The 18,815-nt window shown below is 33.6% G+C and overlaps 1 protein-coding gene across 1 annotated transcript; it reads left to right on the top strand.

Moving 5' to 3' along the window:
• The first annotated feature begins 3,698 nt into the window (after positions 1–3,698).
• On the top strand, positions 3,699–10,344 carry LOC139517427 (calmodulin). Its single transcript, XM_071308434.1, has 5 exons — positions 3,699–4,037; positions 7,548–7,578; positions 8,216–8,359; positions 9,045–9,287; positions 9,819–10,344. The coding sequence occupies exons 1-5, from the start codon at positions 4,035–4,037 to the stop codon at positions 9,845–9,847; spliced, it is 450 nt and encodes a 149-aa protein (XP_071164535.1). The 5' UTR covers positions 3,699–4,034; the 3' UTR covers positions 9,848–10,344.
• The last annotated feature ends 8,471 nt before the right edge of the window (positions 10,345–18,815 follow it).

Raw genomic sequence — 18,815 nt, forward strand, 5'->3', positions numbered from 1 at the left:
GGAAGGAAAAGAAACAAAATGCCTTTTAAAGTTGCACCAATTGACAAAATTAAAATAGAGGTCATGGCAAGATACCAAAGGGATATTCAAACATCATTGCAACAACAAAAAGAACGATCGAAAGACACAATACAAATTATAAAATTGAACTGGACAAACCCTCCTAAAACTGTGGTGATCCCGGAATGCAAGATGATCATACTCCACATGTGAGGGGGATAAGAGGGTTCCTGATCCCGAAATCCCGGGCCTATAAACACGAAATCCCGACATCCCAAAATTAAAAAAAAAAGAATTCCCGGATCCCGACAGGTTCAATCCCGAAATCCCGAGCTTAAAAACACCCAATCCCGGAGTGCCGATAAAGGTCCTATCCCCCTCACATGTGGCACAAACGTGTTGCTCATGCAAGTACAAACTCTATGATAAGTCAGATTTATTGATGTAACATTAGAAGAAAATGGGATTGGATTGGTTACTTGGAACATATTCGTCGTCATCTGAGAAACATTTCCGATGATGGCGTTTGCAAATCAGAATTCAACTTACTTGGAACCCTTGGTTTAAAATTTCCTTTGTACCATGCAGCAACCCTCTGCAGTTTATAAAATCATGAAGGTACATAAAAAAAAAACAGGTACAGAGAAATGCATAAAGGCGAAAATGTAGAAAAAAAGGAAATCGTTGTTACTTTGACCAGAGACATAATACATATGTCTCTGCTAAAAGCCTTTGACCCACATTTAGTGATGTTACTTCAAAGAGCATAATTATTGAACAAAGATTTCTATCCTACATTAATGTATCTAAACTCGCTAAAAATAAAAACAAAAAGTCAGCGGCAGATGAGTTGAATTCTATGTAAGTTATAGCAATGATATTGCTGAAATTTGACCATGCATTTTTTTTTTAGAGTATGTCCGACCGTCGGAGAATTCAGAAAAATATCTCTGGGCAAAAATTTAAATCCAAGGCAATACCACACCAAAGAAGAAAGACGAATAGTCGAGGAAAAGTCCACAAAATAATAAGTTAGAAATAAAAGATTGAACACAATAACCCCTTAATGTGACGGATTCCATGTGCCCAGGAAGATTAAGCAGTGGTTGATTTACTAGTGCCTGTCGAAATTCGATAAGTTGTCTGTGGTTAAAGTTTTTGAAATTTTAAGAACTCTCTTAAACCAAACTTCGACAGAAGCTTGTTTATCATCATAAGATAGTATCCAGACGTTAATTTTGTGACAATAAAATTCCATTTTTTCTGTATTTTACTTATAAATGGACTTAGTTTTTCTGCGGGAAAACAAATACATACACTCTGTGGTTAAAGTTTTTAAAATTTAAATAACTTTCTTAAACTATCCTGGATTTCTACCAAACTTGGACAGAAGCTTATTTATAATCATAAGATAGTATCCAGAAGTAAATTTTGTGAAAATGAAATTCCATTTTTTCCGTATTTTACTTATAAATGCACTTAGTTTTTTTCTGCGGGAAAACATTACATCACTCTGTGGTTGTAGTTTTTAAAATTTTAATAACTTTCTTAAACTATCCTTGGTTTGTACCAAACTTGGACAGAAGCTTGTTTATGATCATAAGATAGTATCCAGAAGTAAATTTTGTAAAATGACAAATCCATTTTTTCCATATTTTACTTTAAATTGACTTTTTTTTTCTGCCAGGAAACAACACATTCACTCTGTGGTTAAATTTTTAAAAATTTTGATAACTTTCTAATACTATTTTTTATTTGTACCAAACTAAGACAGAAGCTTGTTTGTGATCAAAAGCTAGTATCTAGAAGGAAATTTTGAATATTTTGTACCTGTGTATATGTATTTTACTTATAAATGGACTTAGTTTTTCTTCCAGTTAACATTACATCCCGGCAGTCTGCAGTTAAAGTTTTTAAAACATTTATTAGATTCATAAACTATCCAGGATTTTTTACCAAACATGGACAGAAGCTTCCTACAATCCAAACATTGTATCAAGCGGAATATTTTTATTGATTTTTTCCCTCATTTTTGTTGATCCTGCAATTTACAGCAAAAGTAGGCGAGACACTGGGTTCCGCGGAACGCTACCAAGTTTTACAAATTAAGAATTGGATGGAGAGTTATCTCATTAATGAGGGGGAGGACAGGGGTAAGGGAGACAGGGAGAAAGGGTGTAGGAGAAAGGAGAAAGGGGTGGGAGAAAGGAGAAAGGGGGTAGGAGAAAGGAGAGGAAGGCTGGGAGAAAGGAGAAAAAGTTTGAGAAAGGAGAAAAAATAAAATATCTCTCCTTTTAAAAAAATTTCTAATATTTCAAGAAAAAATATCTCAAAAGGAGATGTTTTATTCTAATGGGAGAAAGGAGAACAGGGGTAGGAGAAAGGAGAAGAGGGGTGGGATAAGGGAGAAGGGTACCCCCCTGTCCTCCCCCTCATTAATGGCACTCAAACCACATCTTCTTCAATATCTAGTACACGGATATTTAGTAAAAGTATCAAATGGCTGGGTACAATACGGAGTGGCAATGTGTATTACATGCCTTTCGATGTCCAGATATTGTTTAAGAAAATGTTTTGAGAAAATACGATGCTATCAGACATTGGGCGCGCGCACCATGATTGGTTAATAAAATTATCTATCTATGTCATCTATCTATCTATGATGAAAATTGACGTTTTTTTTATGGAAAATTAAAATTAAATTATATTAATTAAGAAAAGCTACGGGAAACGCTGAGAATGCAGCTATTAGCGTAATTTTGTTTCCAGAGCATCTGACCCTCACACCCCTAGCCGAATCATCTATTCCGGCGATCGGCGTAAATTTTGCCTTTTTAACCCCTACTATGCCCATAGATGTAATACCCATTACCCATTACATCTATGCTATGCCGTAAAGCCTATCAGTATATTTGAACTCCTTTCAAATGTGTGGACGTCATAAGAGAGTGGGATAGGACCTTTAACGGGACTCCGCGGTCGGGTGCTTTTAAGCTCGGGATTGCGGGATTAACCATTTCGGGATCCGGGAATTCTTTTTTCGGATTTCGGGATTTAAATTTATTTAAATTCGGGACCTCGGTATTTCATTGATGTTCTCAAGCCCGGGATTTCGGGATCAGAACCACCTTCCCCTCCCCATAAGAGGTAAAGTGTTTTTTGAATACCCAAAATTTGGCAGTGAAAGGGTTAATAAACTAATGACTGAGCAGGATAGTTACAGCGGCCTGTACGGTCGATGTAGACATATATTATATGCCCCTCAGACAACAAGTCCAATAATTATGACGCCTTGAAAGGCTATTTTATTTATGGTTTTGTTTTAGGAAGGCGTCAACGCATTTTTTAAAAATGCACATTTTGATCATCACAGATGGGGGATAGGACCTTTATCGGGACTCCGGAATCGGGTGTTTTTAAGCTCAGGATTGACCATTTCGGGACCTCGGGATTTCATGTTTGTAAGCCCGGGATTCCGGGATCAGGACCCCTCTACCCTTCCCCATCACAGCTAGGCCGCAAGAAGTTTATATGGGCCTCTTGTTTTATTAAAAAAAAGTCGAAATTATGAGACATTAAAGCTTGTTTTAGAAAAATGACGCATTATATAAAGTCGTCATTCTAATTAAATGCCAATGATTGATCAAACCCCAAATGCTCCCCAACTGGACAATGCTTTTCTTTATTTTGAAAATTTCGTCTGCCGCAGTGCAAGTGTCGCAATGCAGGTATACCTCAACCAATCAAATTCATCGTAACAAATATACAATAATAATCACGACGAGAAATCGATGAGGGATACTCAAATCAAACAGGCTGCTGGAAAAGTAGTCCCAACTTAAAACTCGGATTTAAATATATTTTTAGGGACACATAACTAATTTGTCAAAGTTAACTCATTGTTACATTAATTTAAAGGTAACAGGAGCTCTTACTCGTGTAACCTGCATAAATATAGGTGAAACCGGAAAAGATACTTGCAGATTCTAACATCGTCAGGAAGAAGATTCGTCTGCCAAAAATCACAATCTATCATGGTAAGTGCGTAAAATGAGACATCGAGACATGAAATATTTCAATTTGTGTTAAAATATATTTGTTTTAATAGATTTAGCCTGTAGTTTCTGTTTTAATGCGTTCGTTTAATAATTTTAATACCTTTTATAGTTGTGAATGAAGTGCTTGATACAATCCGCTTAATATTTTTTTGGGGAAACAAATAAAGCGATAGTGAGATATTTTTCATTTGACAAATATAAAGAAGGAGGTCAGGAAGAAAATCGTGCAATTTTATTTACATAGAAGTTCGTGTAAAATAGTGTTACAAGTACATGCAATTTTTAATTATTTCGCGCCGCTCTCGTTTAGAATATTAGTGAAAAATCTAGAGACATTTAATGATTTATTGAAAGAATACAAAATTGACTTATTTTGGAATACACAAAAGGAGCGGGCAGCGGTTCTTGTCAAATTTTAGTTGGATGCACATACTCTGTAGACCAGGATTGCCCCCCCCCCCCCCCTTTTTTTGTTATGAACATTTAAGACAGTTGCACGTACCCAAGTAGAAAACAAACATACATGAAATAAAAGGAATAAAAATTACACAAAACGCAACAAAGAAAACAGACATCAACAAAACCCTACCAAAATCTGGGGTAATGTCAGGTGGGCTAAGCAGATCCTGCTCCATATAATTTTTGGAATTTGTGTCTAAGAATTAGAAACTTTTCCATTTCAACTGCTCCGTTGACCTGAGGTTAATTGAGGTAAAAGGTGTTGTAGCTTTTGATAATTACTCTGTGATATAGATTTTTCAAGGAAAATGTACATGTATTAATCCCTGAGCCAAGACTGCAAGAGCAATTATTTTTTGGTTGCTTAGGCCTTAGTATGCCAAATCAGAAAGTCACACAGGACCTGGGCCTAAAACATAAACAAAATAATTGTTGGTCCTTCAGGACTCGGAATCACATAAAGGACCAGGTAAAATACATTAATTCAAATTGAAACAAAAGATCGTGTATACATATTGTTGTTATCCCTGGATTACCTTAAAGTTTCAACTCTTCGTTAAACACTCTGGACCTTTAACAATACATTAGTCGGTGGCGGATCCAGAAATTTTCATAAGTGGGGGGCCGCTCCAGTCACGCTTCAGTGATTCCCTATATAAGCAACCAAATTTTTTTCCAAAAAGGGGGGGCCCTCCCTAAATCCTCCTCTGTTAGTATTAGTCCCAGTCGAACAGAGAATACCAAAAGAAATTAAAGAAAAATGCATTTATTCATAAAATGGAAGATTTCCTTGGATTACCTTAAGTTTCAACTTCATCATTTTGTTTACTACAAGCTCAGTATTCACCAACTTGGGAGATTGATCATTTACATGTATATACTTCATCTGAAGGGATTGATCCATATCATTGACAAGGGCTGTTGGTTTCAACATTCCATCTTGGTCTATCAAGACTCGAAAATATAATAATAAGCTGTTTCTATGGCAAGCTTACCTATTAAGGAGTTGCAACTTGTTTGGTTTGGAAACTTGAGTTATAACAGGTAGTGCTAATACATAATATTAAACCAACATAGACAATTCATACAACATGAATTAGTTATAAAATTTATTAAATTAAACTCTGGTGGAGAATCATCTCTGATTGGCAATCATACCACTTCTTGCATGTATGTTTAAATTTTCTCATTTTGATTTATTTAAACTGATGAATCAAGTTTTTCTATACTTTTTTAGCTCACCTGGCCCAAAGGGCCAAGTGAGCTTTTCCCATCACTTGGCGTCCGTCGTCCGTCGTCCGTCGTCGTCCTGCGTCGTTAACTTTTACAAAAATCTTCTCCTCTGAAACTACTGGGCCAAATTACACCAAACTTGGCCAAAATCATCATTGGGGTATCTAGTTTAAAAAATGTGTCCGGTGACCCGGCCAACCATCCAAGATGGCCGCCATGGCTAAAAATAGAACATAGGGGTAAAATGCAGTTTTTGGCTTATAACTCAAAAACCAAAGCATTTAGAGCAAATCTGACAAGGGGTAAACTTGTGTAACAGGTCAAGATCTATCTGCCCTGAATTTTTTTAGGTAAATCGGATAACCTAATGTTGGGTTGCTGCCCCTGAATTAGTAATTTTAAGGAAATTTTGCTGTTTTTGGTTATTATCTTGAATATTATTATAGATAGAGATAAACTGTAAACAGCAATAATGTTCAGCAAAGTAATATTTACAAATAAGTCAACATGACCGAAATGGTCAGTTGACCCCATTAGGAGTTATTGCCCTTTATAGTCAATTTTTAACCATTTTTCGTAAATCTTAGTAATCTTTTACAAAAATCTTCTCCTCTGAAACTACTTGGCCAAATCAATCCAAACTTGGCCACAACCATCTTTGGGGTATGTAGTTTGAAAAATGTGTCCAGTGACCCAGCCATCCAATCAAGATGGCCGCCATGGCTAAAAATAGAACCTTGGGTAAAATGCAGTTTTTGGCTTATAACTCAAAAACCAAAGCATTTAGAGTAAATCTGACATGAGGTAAATTTGTTTATCAGGTCAAGATCTACCTGCCCTGAAATTTTCAGATGAATTGGACAACCCGGTTTTGGGTTGCTGCCCCAGAATAAGTAATTTTAATGAAATTTTGCTGTTTTTGGTTATTATCTTGAATATTATTATAGATAAAGATAAACTGTAAACAGCAATAATGTTCAGCAAAGTAATATTTACAAATAAGTCAACATGACCGAAATGGTCAGTTGACCCCTTTAGGAGTTATTGCCCTTAATAGTCAATTTTTAACCATTTTTCGTAAATCTTAGTAATCTTTTACATCTTCTCCTCTGAAACTACTTGGCCAAAATCATCATTGGGGTATCTTGTTTAAAAAATGTGTCCGGTGACCGGGCCAACCATCCAAGATGGCCGCCATGGCTAAAAATAGAACATAGGGGTAAAATGCAGTTTTGGGCTTATAACTCAAAAACAAAAGCATTTAGAGCAAATCTGACAAGGGGTAAAATTGTGTAACAGGTCAAGATCTATCTGCCTTGAAATTTTCAGATAAATCGGATAACCTGTTGTTGGGTTGCTGCCCCTGAATTAGTAATTTTAAGGAAATTTTGCTGTTTTTGGTTATTATCTTGAATATTGTTATAGATAGAGATAACTTGTAAACAGCAATAATGTTCAGCTAAATAAGATCTAGAAATAAGTCAACATGACCAAAATCGTCAGTTGACCCCTTAAGGAGTTGTTGCCCATTTTATTCAATTTTTAACAATTTTCACTAATTTGGTAAATTTTTGTAAATTTTTACATAATATTTTTCACTGTATCTAAAGGTCCAAGTTTATTATGGATAGAGAAAATTCTAAGTACCAAGAATGTTCAGTAAAGTAAGATCTACAAGCACATCACTATCAGCAAAACACAATTTTGTCATGAATCCATCTGTGTCCTTTGTTTAATATGCACATAGACCAAGGTGAGCGACACAGGCTCTTTAGAGCCTCTAGTTTTAAATTTCAGGCTGATCAGCTTACAGAAGAACAAATCGCAGGTATATATGCCAGAATATAGCATTTTTCATAGTATACAGTGTACAATGTAGGTGGTGGTGCAGTTGTCTTGCATTGCATCTCAGGAACTGACTCACAAATGTAATGGTTGTTCTAATTTCTGATCATTGAACCCACAATGTATAAGTGACAAGCTTAAGGCCAAACATGAAAATTAGATGTTTTAGAGGCCTAATGGTGATTTTGCAACCTAGATTGGTGGGCCTGTGGTTAGTTAACCTATAGAATTAAACAATGACATGAATGTTAATTTGTAAAACAATTTAAAACTTGGTCCAATATTTTTAAAATGTTGGTTATTCCCCTTTGAACAGAAACTGAAGCACATTAATTAATTTTTGTCCTCATTGCAGCCAGATAGACACATTGCTTGTAATGCTATAAAATAAAATAATGTAAATTTTCACTGTCAAATGTTAGAAGTGCATGCATGTACAACGTTTAGTTTTTGTGGTTGAGAACAATTTAATACAAGGGACTTAACACCAAATGTAGATGGTTAAATACATGTAGACAAGCTGCATATTTTTTTTAATTGTATGGTATTATATTGTGAGTCCACTTGTGTTTTATCTATAAATATGATAAATGAATAAATATTTTTTTTCCATTTTGTAGAATTTAAGGAAGCTTTCAGCTTGTTCGATAAAGATGGTGATGGAACCATTACCACTAAAGAACTTGGTACAGTTATGAGGTCCTTGGGACAGAATCCAACCGAAGCTGAACTCCAAGATATGATCAATGAAGTTGATGCTGATGGTATAAAAAATTATGTTCTATATATTCATACAAATGGAACTTTTTGGGGGGTGATCCAGCATGGTTTTTTTTATATTCATATGTATGAACATTTGTTGGCCTTCTCGTACACAAGTTTGCATCAACCAAATGTTATGAAACTTATACACAAGGCTTATTACTAGAAAACTCGGATGAAGTAACAATATGGGTAGTGTCACTTATACAGCTCTTGAGTTGTGTCCCTTTATATCATGTACAAGCAAGTGCATTATCTATGTCACATTAACAGATTCCCTATTAATTTCATATTTTGGTCTGTTGTAAGTATCAATTTCTATGGCAGCTGTAGAAATTTTACTAAAAAATCTCTGACATGAAGACAATTAACATTTTTAATAAAATAAATGCTATGTTAATCATATTTTAATAAAGTAGCCAATTTATTTTGCCAAAATAGGAATCTTTTGAAAAATCCTCATTTTAACAGGTACTGGAAGTAAGATAATATATTCAATTTGTTTGCATGAAAGGTTATTCATTTTAAATATCATATGCCATAAAAATTTGATACTTTTGTGATGTGATTTCATAATATTAAAAATACAGCAACTGAGTTTGTTTTCTGGCTACACAAATTAGAGCTTGACACAAATCACTGACTGGTTTCTCTCTAGATGTCTATTGGATTTTTCTTTCTTTTTAGGCAATGGAACAATAGACTTTCCAGAGTTTTTGACAATGATGGCCAGAAAAATGAAGGACACAGACAGTGAAGAAGAAATCAGGGAAGCATTCCGTGTGTTTGACAAAGATGGCAATGGTTTCATTAGTGCAGCAGAATTGAGACATGTAATGACAAATTTGGGTGAAAAATTAACAGATGAAGAAGTAGATGAAATGATTCGTGAAGCAGATATAGATGGTGATGGACAAGTTAATTATGAAGGTGTGTATTTATATAGATTTCATTACTAGGGCATATTTTAATTGAGTAGGGCCGTTAAATTTTCGCTCTAACTGGCCGTATTGGCCATAATTTTATTAAGGTGACATCTGTAAATTCATGCAATGCAAGGCTGTAGGTTAGGGGTGATGAATAAAAGATGTGGAGTACATACATTAATGAAACCGCAACAAAATCGTTGATAGACCAATGCCTATACAATATTTATGAATTTCTATGGATAAACTTATGTATAAGATCATACAGACAAGGACATTTTGAATAGCTCATTTATAAGTCCCTAATTTGAGAGTAAGATGATAGATTCTGTGAAGTAACTATGCTAATACTAACTTGGGCAAAATAACACATGCCATCACTTTTCACATCTTATAGATTCCAGGCAGTGTGATACATGTAGGATTTTATTTATATTTGTACAAAGCTATTATCAGTAACACATTTATTTAGTTTTTGTGAGTCTTTAGTTTCTTGAATTGCATAAACTTATGTTTTCTTTCTCTTTTTTTCCAGAGTTCGTAACGATGATGACCTCGAAGTAACCGATGGAAGGATTTGTTACCATTCTTCATTTTTCATAGCTTCCATTCATTAATACCAGCATTGTGCTACCCTGTGCACTTCAATTCTAGTCATTTTTTCAATTTTTTGTATAAGGTTGTAGGTCATGTTCTTGTATTTAAATTTGACTGATTTGGATAAAAGGAAAATGAATGCAAGGAATAAAATATACAAATGTCAAGTGTTGCAGCATTAAAAATTGTGTTCATGTTCAAATCAACAAGTGTACAAGGAAATTTCCTTGGAAAATATGTGTGACAACAGAAATGATTTTTGGGGAGGGTGGAAATGATTTCACAAGTACTTACTAATAGCCGTCTTGGAAAAGGATGGCTTGTACTATTTGTTTCTTAATATCTGTGACAGTGTTGTTACCAAACAGGTGGATGTATATTTATTATTTTTTTCTTAAAAAATTGAGCTGTATTTATTCTGTAAATCATGAATGTAAAAAAAAAAAGACTGATGTAAAAGAAAAGGAGTCTTGTGTTGGTATCATTTGCAAAACATACATGTACTGTCATGATGTACTATACATTGCATAGTGAAATGGTTTGTTAACTAAACTTTGCTTTCACTTAGTCAATCTGAAGTATTTACCTAGATTTAAACATTTCCCTAAAACAGTGGATTGTTAAATTTGCTGTCAAAACAATTGTTTTAGGATGAGGTGGCTTTAAAACTGTTTTCAGTCAATTTGATATTATATATCTGCTCTGTTGTGTCATTGAGTTGAAAAAATCTCGGTACTTCAAATCTTAGATTGTAGCCTGTTTCAAATGATTATACCCTGTAATGTATTTTCACATTCATCTCCCATTAATTATTCGTTCAGCAGTAAGAATATTTTCATGGTTCTGTGATCAATGTTATTTGTTTATTTCTCTAAAAACTACAAGTAAAAGGTCAACTATTACTGTGTGCATATCGCAGAGCTTATATAATTTGGACCTTCTACCATACCAGATATTGGCCACAAATGACAAACTGAATATTATGGAATGATTTCAGTGCATATACAGACTCCTCCCCCTTATTTCAATTTATTTAAGCCTTGCCACCATGCTGATACAATCCAAGGAGGGAGTGTGTTCCAATCTTTGATGGTTCATGGAAAGGAAGAATATTTCTGGTAATCACTTGATACTGCTGGAATTTTTTAGGCAATGGTCATGTTTCTTAATCATTCAGGTGGCACCAGACGACCTTCCTGGACCAGTTTTTTTGTTAACATCAAATTTCTTGGATTTATTCTTCTTCTCTGATACTCTAATAGGTCGATTATATTTGGTGGTAGTGGCAAATGAAATGCATATTAAGGAATTGGGAGAACATTTTAATATGAATATGAACCCTACTTTGTACCAATTCAGTGTTGGGCTTGCGCTGCTATCGGTTTACTGGGTCTTTTACTCTACATGCCATTATTTTTCAGGATCATTATAGCACGGTCCTTACATATCTTCTAGTATAATGAAGGCAGTGTCTGCGCGTACCCGCATGTGGGTACGAATAGCAAAATTGCCGTTCGTAGGCTACGCGTACCCAAATCCGGTTTTATAATAAATTGCCATCTGATCGGGAATTAAACGTAAAATATATACTAAAATTATCGCAATTAGTGAATAAAATTGATCAACTACTTAGTTTATATATATGGGTCATTTTCAAAAAATGTCGAATTTTCAGTACACCCATGCTAAAATTTTTTATTTCTAATGGAAATTTCAGTTGACTTGTAATGGTTTAAATGAAAGCTTGTCGGATTTGTGATTCAGAACATTAATAATAAACACACCTTACATCTATTTTGATAAGATTAAACTGTATTTAAGGCCGATTTTGGGGGTATTTGTGTGCGTACATTGTCAGAAAAACACATTTCAAACAATTTTTTTCCGATTTTCTGATCGCCTTGATATCCGCAAAAGGGACTTTCTAAGAACGTTAATTATAATTCTAACGAAAAATCGTAGCTTCTTTATCATTGTATGTAACAGATTATCTACAAACTAAATTCAATCAGCGTACAGGAGGTTCATGTCTATCCTGTTACCGCTACTTAAATCAGTCGTTAAATTATTCTCCCTATGAATATTGAATCAGTCGGTGTTGATTTAAAAAATGCAAAGTAATCTTTACATTTAAAACGCCTCGTTTCTTGAACGACAGTGTAGAGAAAAGAAATTTCAAGACATATAGTGAAAAAAAACCCAGGATAGACAATTATAGACAAAACTTGACGTCGTTATTTTTTTTTTATCTTAACATGTATAGGTGGAAAACGAATGAAATATTTCATTGTTTGAACTCATCTTATCGTTATAACGTCTGACATCATTAAGATTGCATCTTTTAATATGTTGTTCTTAAAGTACTTTTGATTTGCTTATGTAGAGGGTTACTAAGTAACTTTTAATAAATTTTTCAATTTCAAAATTCGACATTGTATATCACTCTTTTCCCATTTTAAGAATATTTATTAACTGAGAAAAACTGTTCACTCACATCTATACTATTAAACGAGAAGACCTAATTTTGGGTGTCGCTTCTCTTCTTTCCACAATAAATTAATCAACACGCCTCTGTGTCCTATAGGTACAGTGCATAGTTGCATTTGTCATCCATTCATATGATTATTTTGGGAGAAAATCGAGAAAAAGGGCATCCGGATATTGTCCCGTCATTGGACAAAATTTTAAGTCAGATTATACTTCCGGTTTGCGTTTTTCTGTATACTTTGAACATACATATACTACGAATAAAGTGTATTTTCAGAATTCTATCTGCTACCTTTTCAAGTTTACTATCCACGGTGGTCACAGAGTTTATTAAATAGAGAGGGTCTGTATACTATATCAATGACCACCATGGATCGATTAGAAAACTTAGAATTGAAAGTAAATACACTTTATTTATATAGTGAATGTTCATAATATACAGATAAGCGCTAAAATTATTCATGTGCACTTTTGATACCTTTTCTGAAATTCTCCAGTCATTAAATCTTTTACAAAATTCATTGATTACAAAAAAAGAAGATGTGGTATGATTGCCATGTTGACAACTCTCCACAAGAGACCAAAATGACACAGAAATTAACAACTATAGGTCATCGTATGGCCTTCAACAACGAGCAAAGACCATACCGCATACTCAGCTTTAAAAGGCACCGAAATGAAAATGTAAAACAATTCAAACGAGAAAACTAGCGGCCTTATTTATGTACAAACAATGAACGAAAAACAAATATGTAACGCATAAACAAACGACAACCACTGAAGCACAGGCTCCTTACTTAAATGTTCATAACATACTAAATGTATATTCATATTGAAATTGATAGAAAACCACACATTGGGAATTTTGGAAATAAAGGAGGGGGGATTAAAAAAAAAAATTCCTGTCCCCAATAACCTATGATTTATGACAATTTTGCTGAAATTCTACAGTCATTCAATATTTCACAAAATTCTTCCAACAACACTTTACATACTTTAAACTACGCTCTGAATGCCCGCGATTTCGCGGGTGTGTTCTAGTATATATTTAAATGTCTACAAAACTTCTAAGTAGTTGATCAATTTTTTTCACTAATTGCGATAATTTCTGTATATATTTTACGTTTAATTCCCGATTTGATTGCATTTTATTATAAAACCGGATGTGGGTACGTTTTGACTATGCGGGTACGCGCAGACACTGCCTATAATGAAACTGTTTAAAACAAAATTACCGATTTACAAATGAAATTCAACACTGGTACAAAAATTATGAAGATCGGCAAAAGATAACACAACCGAACTAACACCTACTAATAGTCCCAGCTAAAACTAAAAACGTGCTGACTTTCGTTGAAGACGCCCTTTGTTTCAACTTTTATATGAAAAAAAAGATTAGGTGTGATTGCCGATGAGACCTAATTGCACAGAAATTAGTCTGTGCAGAAAAGGCCGTTTCCAGACAATTTGGATAGAGGAGAAAACATCCAAGAGTTGGTTGCTAAAATAAGGTTGAAATTGGTTCTTTAATTATGTACCCCGTGTATTTCATAATCAAAACAATTCACTCGAGAATTAGTCCCATATCGACAAAGGGGACTTGGAGATTTGCAAACAAATCAGTTTCCACACTTTTCCTTCGTTCTTGAAGATATTGATTTTGTATATAGGTTTATCATGACAAGTTGTAGAGATGTTAAGGATTATGTACCCTTGCGCAGGTTCAATGCTAAAGATGGAAATTTTATAGAAAATCGAAGATTATTGCATGCAGTGAGAGCAATGATATCCTTAAAACAAGTTTATAATGTAGATATTGGTTGAAACTTAATTATAAACTATTTATACACAAAATTATTCATAAAAAATTTGGACCTATTCAAAGTTCACCTTTTAGGGTGTGCTCGACTTTTGTGACTCGTACCAATCGGAACTCTTTTTTTAGCTCACCTGTCCCGAAGGGACAAGTGAGCTTATGCCATCACTTGGCGTCCGTCGTCTGTCGTCGTAAACTATTTCAAGAATCTTCTCCTCTGAAACTACTGGGCCAAATACTTTCAAACTTTAACTGAATGTTCCTTAGGGTAACTTATTTATAAATTGTATCCGAAGTTTTGATCTATCAACAAACATGGTCGCCATTGCTAAAAATAGAACATAGGGGTCAAATGCAGTTTTTGGCTTATAACTCAAAAACCAAAGCATTTAGAGCAAATCTGACATGGGGTAATGTTGTTTATCAGGTCAAGATCTATCTGCCCTGAAATTTTCAGATGAATCAGACAACCTGTTGTTGGGTTACTGCCCCTGAATTGGTAATTTTAAAGAAATTTTGCTGTTTTTGGTTATTATCTTGAATATCATTATAGAGATAAACTGTAAACAGCAATAATGTTCAGCAAAGTAAGATTTACAAATAAGTCAACATAACAGAAATGGTCAGTTGACCCCTTTAGGAGTTATTGCCCTTTATAGTCAATTTTTAACCATTTTTCGTAAATCTTAGTAATCTTTTACAAAAATCTTCTCCTCTGAAACTACTGGGCCAAATACTTCCAAACTTTAACTGAATGTTCCTTAGGGTATCTAGTTTGTAAATTGTATCCGAAGTTATGATCTATCAACAAACATGGTCGCCATTGCTAAAAATAGAACATAGGGGTCAAATGCATTTTTTGGCTTATAACTCAAAAACCAAAGCATTTAGAGCAAATCTGACGTTGGGTAATAATGTTTATCAGGTCAAGATCTATCTGCCCTGAAATTTTCAGATGAATCAGACAATCTGTTGTTGGGTTGCTGCCCCTGAATTGATAATTTTAAGGAAATTTTGCTGTTTTTGTTTATTATCTTGAATATAATTATAGATAGAAATAAACTGTAAACTGCAATAATGTTCAGCAAAGTAAGATCTTCAATTAAGTCAAATTGACCAAAATTGTCAATTGACCACTTAAGGAGTTATTGCCCTTTAAAAACTTTTTTCACAATTTGTTCATCATGTTGACTTACTTTAAAAAATCTTCTCCTTTGAAACTGCTGTATCAATTTCAGCCAAACTTAGGCTAAATGAGTTTCAGAGTATCTAGTATAAATTTTATATTTTATTTCCTTGTATGTCAAGAAACATAGCTCCTATGGCTAAAATAAAACATAGGAGAAAATGATTATTTTTTTTTGGCTTTTGAAGAAAATAGGACGATCCAAAAAACATTTAAATAAAATTGAAAAGCCAAAATAATCATTGATGAGAGATTTAACCAAAAGAATTAAGGTGAGCGATTTAGGCTCTTGAGAGCCTCTTGTTTGGTAAACTTAAAAAAAAAAGAAGTTTAATTACAATGTACTTGAATTTTATACTGGATTTTATTTAAAACTTGGACAAAAATATGAATGTATTTTTCAGCTGTATACAAAACATTAAAATATCTTTTATAAATAAATAAACTGACAATATAATGCTGCCAACACTTCCATTACGTCTACTGGCCATTAGAACCAGCATTAAAAAAAAAGATACCGGATGGACAGTCAAACTCATAGATAGAAATAAACTGACAACGCCATGTCCAATAAATAAATTGACCGTGCAAACAGACAAATAACAACACACAAGACACAATATAGAAAACGAAAGTCTAAGCTTCACAAACCCCAATTTAAACTGAGATGATTTCAGGTACCATTTCCTTTATCTGTTACTTGAAGCGAAGCATAACTGACATTGTAATTTTATGGTGTTTGAGAAATAAAGAATCGAATCTTGACATTGCAGGTCACATATTTTTATAAGAAGAATGATAATGACCTATATATTATATGAAATGCAATTAATAAATTTTCATTAAATAAAAATTCCTTTTAACAACAAAAGAGAAGTACCCAAATCTATTCAATGTTACTGATTTGGAATGATTAAAAATTAAATCAAATAGTTCACGGCTAATCGAGAGATTGGTCGGTTAATCTATATTGAGTATGCGGCTATATGGGCGATTGGTCTGTTAATCGGGTTAGTTATACGTCTGTTAAGAGTAAAACGCTTAATTTAATGTTAAACTCTATTAAATATACAGATTTTTGGCATGTTATAAGAACCAAATCAAATAAAGAAAAGTGTCTGACAAAATGATATCTATCATAGAACATTTTGCACTTGTAGAAACATTTCTTAGTCTGCGCAGTTTTCAGTAAAACTAAAAGGCGTCGAGCAAGTATGTAGTATTTATGCTTTTTAATAATTTTTTAATAAAAGGCGAAACAAACAAATTAAGATATCATTTAAAGGACAAAAAATAGTACTGTGGTTCTAAAAAATAAATTGACATTAGTAAATATTTCATAATTGTAAAATAACGTGAATAATACTACGTTTTAGTGAAAATTATGGGAATAAAGTCTGTTAATGGGTTGGACAATTGAAATTGTGTCAGTTAAGAGTTATTTAGCCACGACAATAATTTTGCTACCTTTATATTTTCCCCTTCACGGCCGACACTCGGCTAACCGAGAGATTGGTCGGTTAATCTATATTGAGTATGCGGCTATATGGGCGATTGGTCTGTTAATCGGGTTGGTTATACGTCTGTTAAGAGTAAAACGCTTAATTTAATGTTAAACTCTATTAAATATACAGATTTTTGGCATGTTATAAGAACCAAATCAAAAAAAGAAAAGTGTCTGACAAAATGATATCTATCATAGTACTTTTTGCACTTGTAAAAACATTTCTTAATCTGCGCAGTTTTCAGTAAAACTAAAAGGCGTCGCGCAAGTATGTAGTATTTATGCTTATACGCATAGCAATTTTTTTAATAAAAGGCGAAACAAACAAATTTAGATATCATTTAAAGGACAAAAAATAGTACTGTGTTTCTAAAAAATAAATTAACATTAGTAAATATTTCATAATTGTAAAATAACGTGAATAATACCACGTTTTAGTGAAAATTATGGGAATAAAGTCTGTTAATGGGTTGGACAATTGAAATTGTGTCAGTTAAGAGTTATTTAGCCACGACAATAATTTTGCTACCTTTATATTTTCCCCTTGAAAAATTTAAGAATGAGATGTTCCTAAGTAAACAAAAATGACAATACGGTGCCACAGTATCCTAGAATGAGCATTTTTATTTTGAATTTCTTTGCATTTTATTGAAGGGTGTGTCACTTCAATAAAGCGTGATATGGATTGGTCTCTGGAATATGCATGAATTTTTTATTGACGTTTTCAATCAGCAATAATTTTTGTGTCTGTTCGAAGTATCACGTTATCAATTCCGAATGAAAGTGTCTTTCTAATACAACACAGGATACATATAACGTGTTCCTTGTTCACATATGAACATGATATTGTTCACTGGACGTTAAACCCTAATTCGTCAGTATCATCCAATTTGTTCTTTTCTTCTATTACTTAATCATATGTTGTTTACAAATCACTCTAAAGAAGTAAACGGGAAGGAGCGAATGCAGCTACATTTGGTTATTTTAAGTTTCAATTCATTTTGTTCCGTTTAGTTCCTTTCTACATAAGTGCAGAGGAGAACTACAGTTGTCTATGGTGGCCGGTGAAGTTCATTCGCTTTTTCGCGTTTTCCCGTTTTTCGCCTTTCATATTCTATAGGGCGAAAACGCGACATCGCGAAGTGGAAAAGGCATTGAATATGAAAGGCGAAAACTCAAAATGGCATTAACCTGCCACCATAGTTGTCCGCATGTAAACTTCTAGAATTTGTCACCAATATAAGTACATCGCAATCCGTTAATGTATCAACAGCCATCGGTGTTTCATGTGTTTATTCTTAAACAAGTATTATTTTTCTCTCGTTTTTAGCAATGTATCACTCTCTACTGTCCTTATCTATCATTCTATATTCTGCGTTTCCATCCAGATTCTCGTGTATACCATGAGGGTCAGGATTGGGGGTATTGTTTATTTCTGTATTCTTGTCATTTTTTTCTACATTTTATTTATCTTACTCATTATTCTTTCTTTATTTTTCATATTTTGTCATCCCAATATATTTTACTTACTGAAATTTAGTTACATTACGACGTTTATCTCTGATTTTATACTGGTTACCAATGTAGATGACAAATTTGTGTCATTCATGACAATTATATAGAATCAACATGATATATGCGATCATTCTTGGATGAAATCAATATTACTTTAATATTACACTTTTTGAAACCATTTTTATCAATTTTCAATTTCATGTGTTGTTTCCGTATATGTTATGTTTCATTGCTCATGTGTTGTTTTCGTATATTTTAGCCGCTCTTCTTGAGCCTACCCATTTGATCCGATAACACCCCATATAGCAATAAAACTATACTTGTATTGCCAGCCATTCATAACTCTTAACAGATCAATTAACAGACCGGGTTTTACACATCCGACCCATTAACAGACCAGGTTTAAATAAAGATTGATTTATGTCAC

Source organism: Mytilus edulis, chromosome 3 (assembly GCF_963676685.1).
Source record: "Mytilus edulis chromosome 3, xbMytEdul2.2, whole genome shotgun sequence".
NCBI classification, from domain to species: Eukaryota; Metazoa; Mollusca; class Bivalvia; order Mytilida; family Mytilidae; genus Mytilus; species Mytilus edulis.

Bases quoted from the DNA above. Each gene is read 5' to 3' on its own strand.
- LOC139517427 (XM_071308434.1), top strand. The intron at 8,360-9,044 runs GTATAAAAAATT...CTTTCTTTTTAG, and splicing joins CAATGAAGTTGATGCTGATG to GCAATGGAACAATAGACTTT. The intron at 9,288-9,818 runs GTGTGTATTTAT...CTTTTTTTCCAG, and splicing joins TGGACAAGTTAATTATGAAG to AGTTCGTAACGATGATGACC.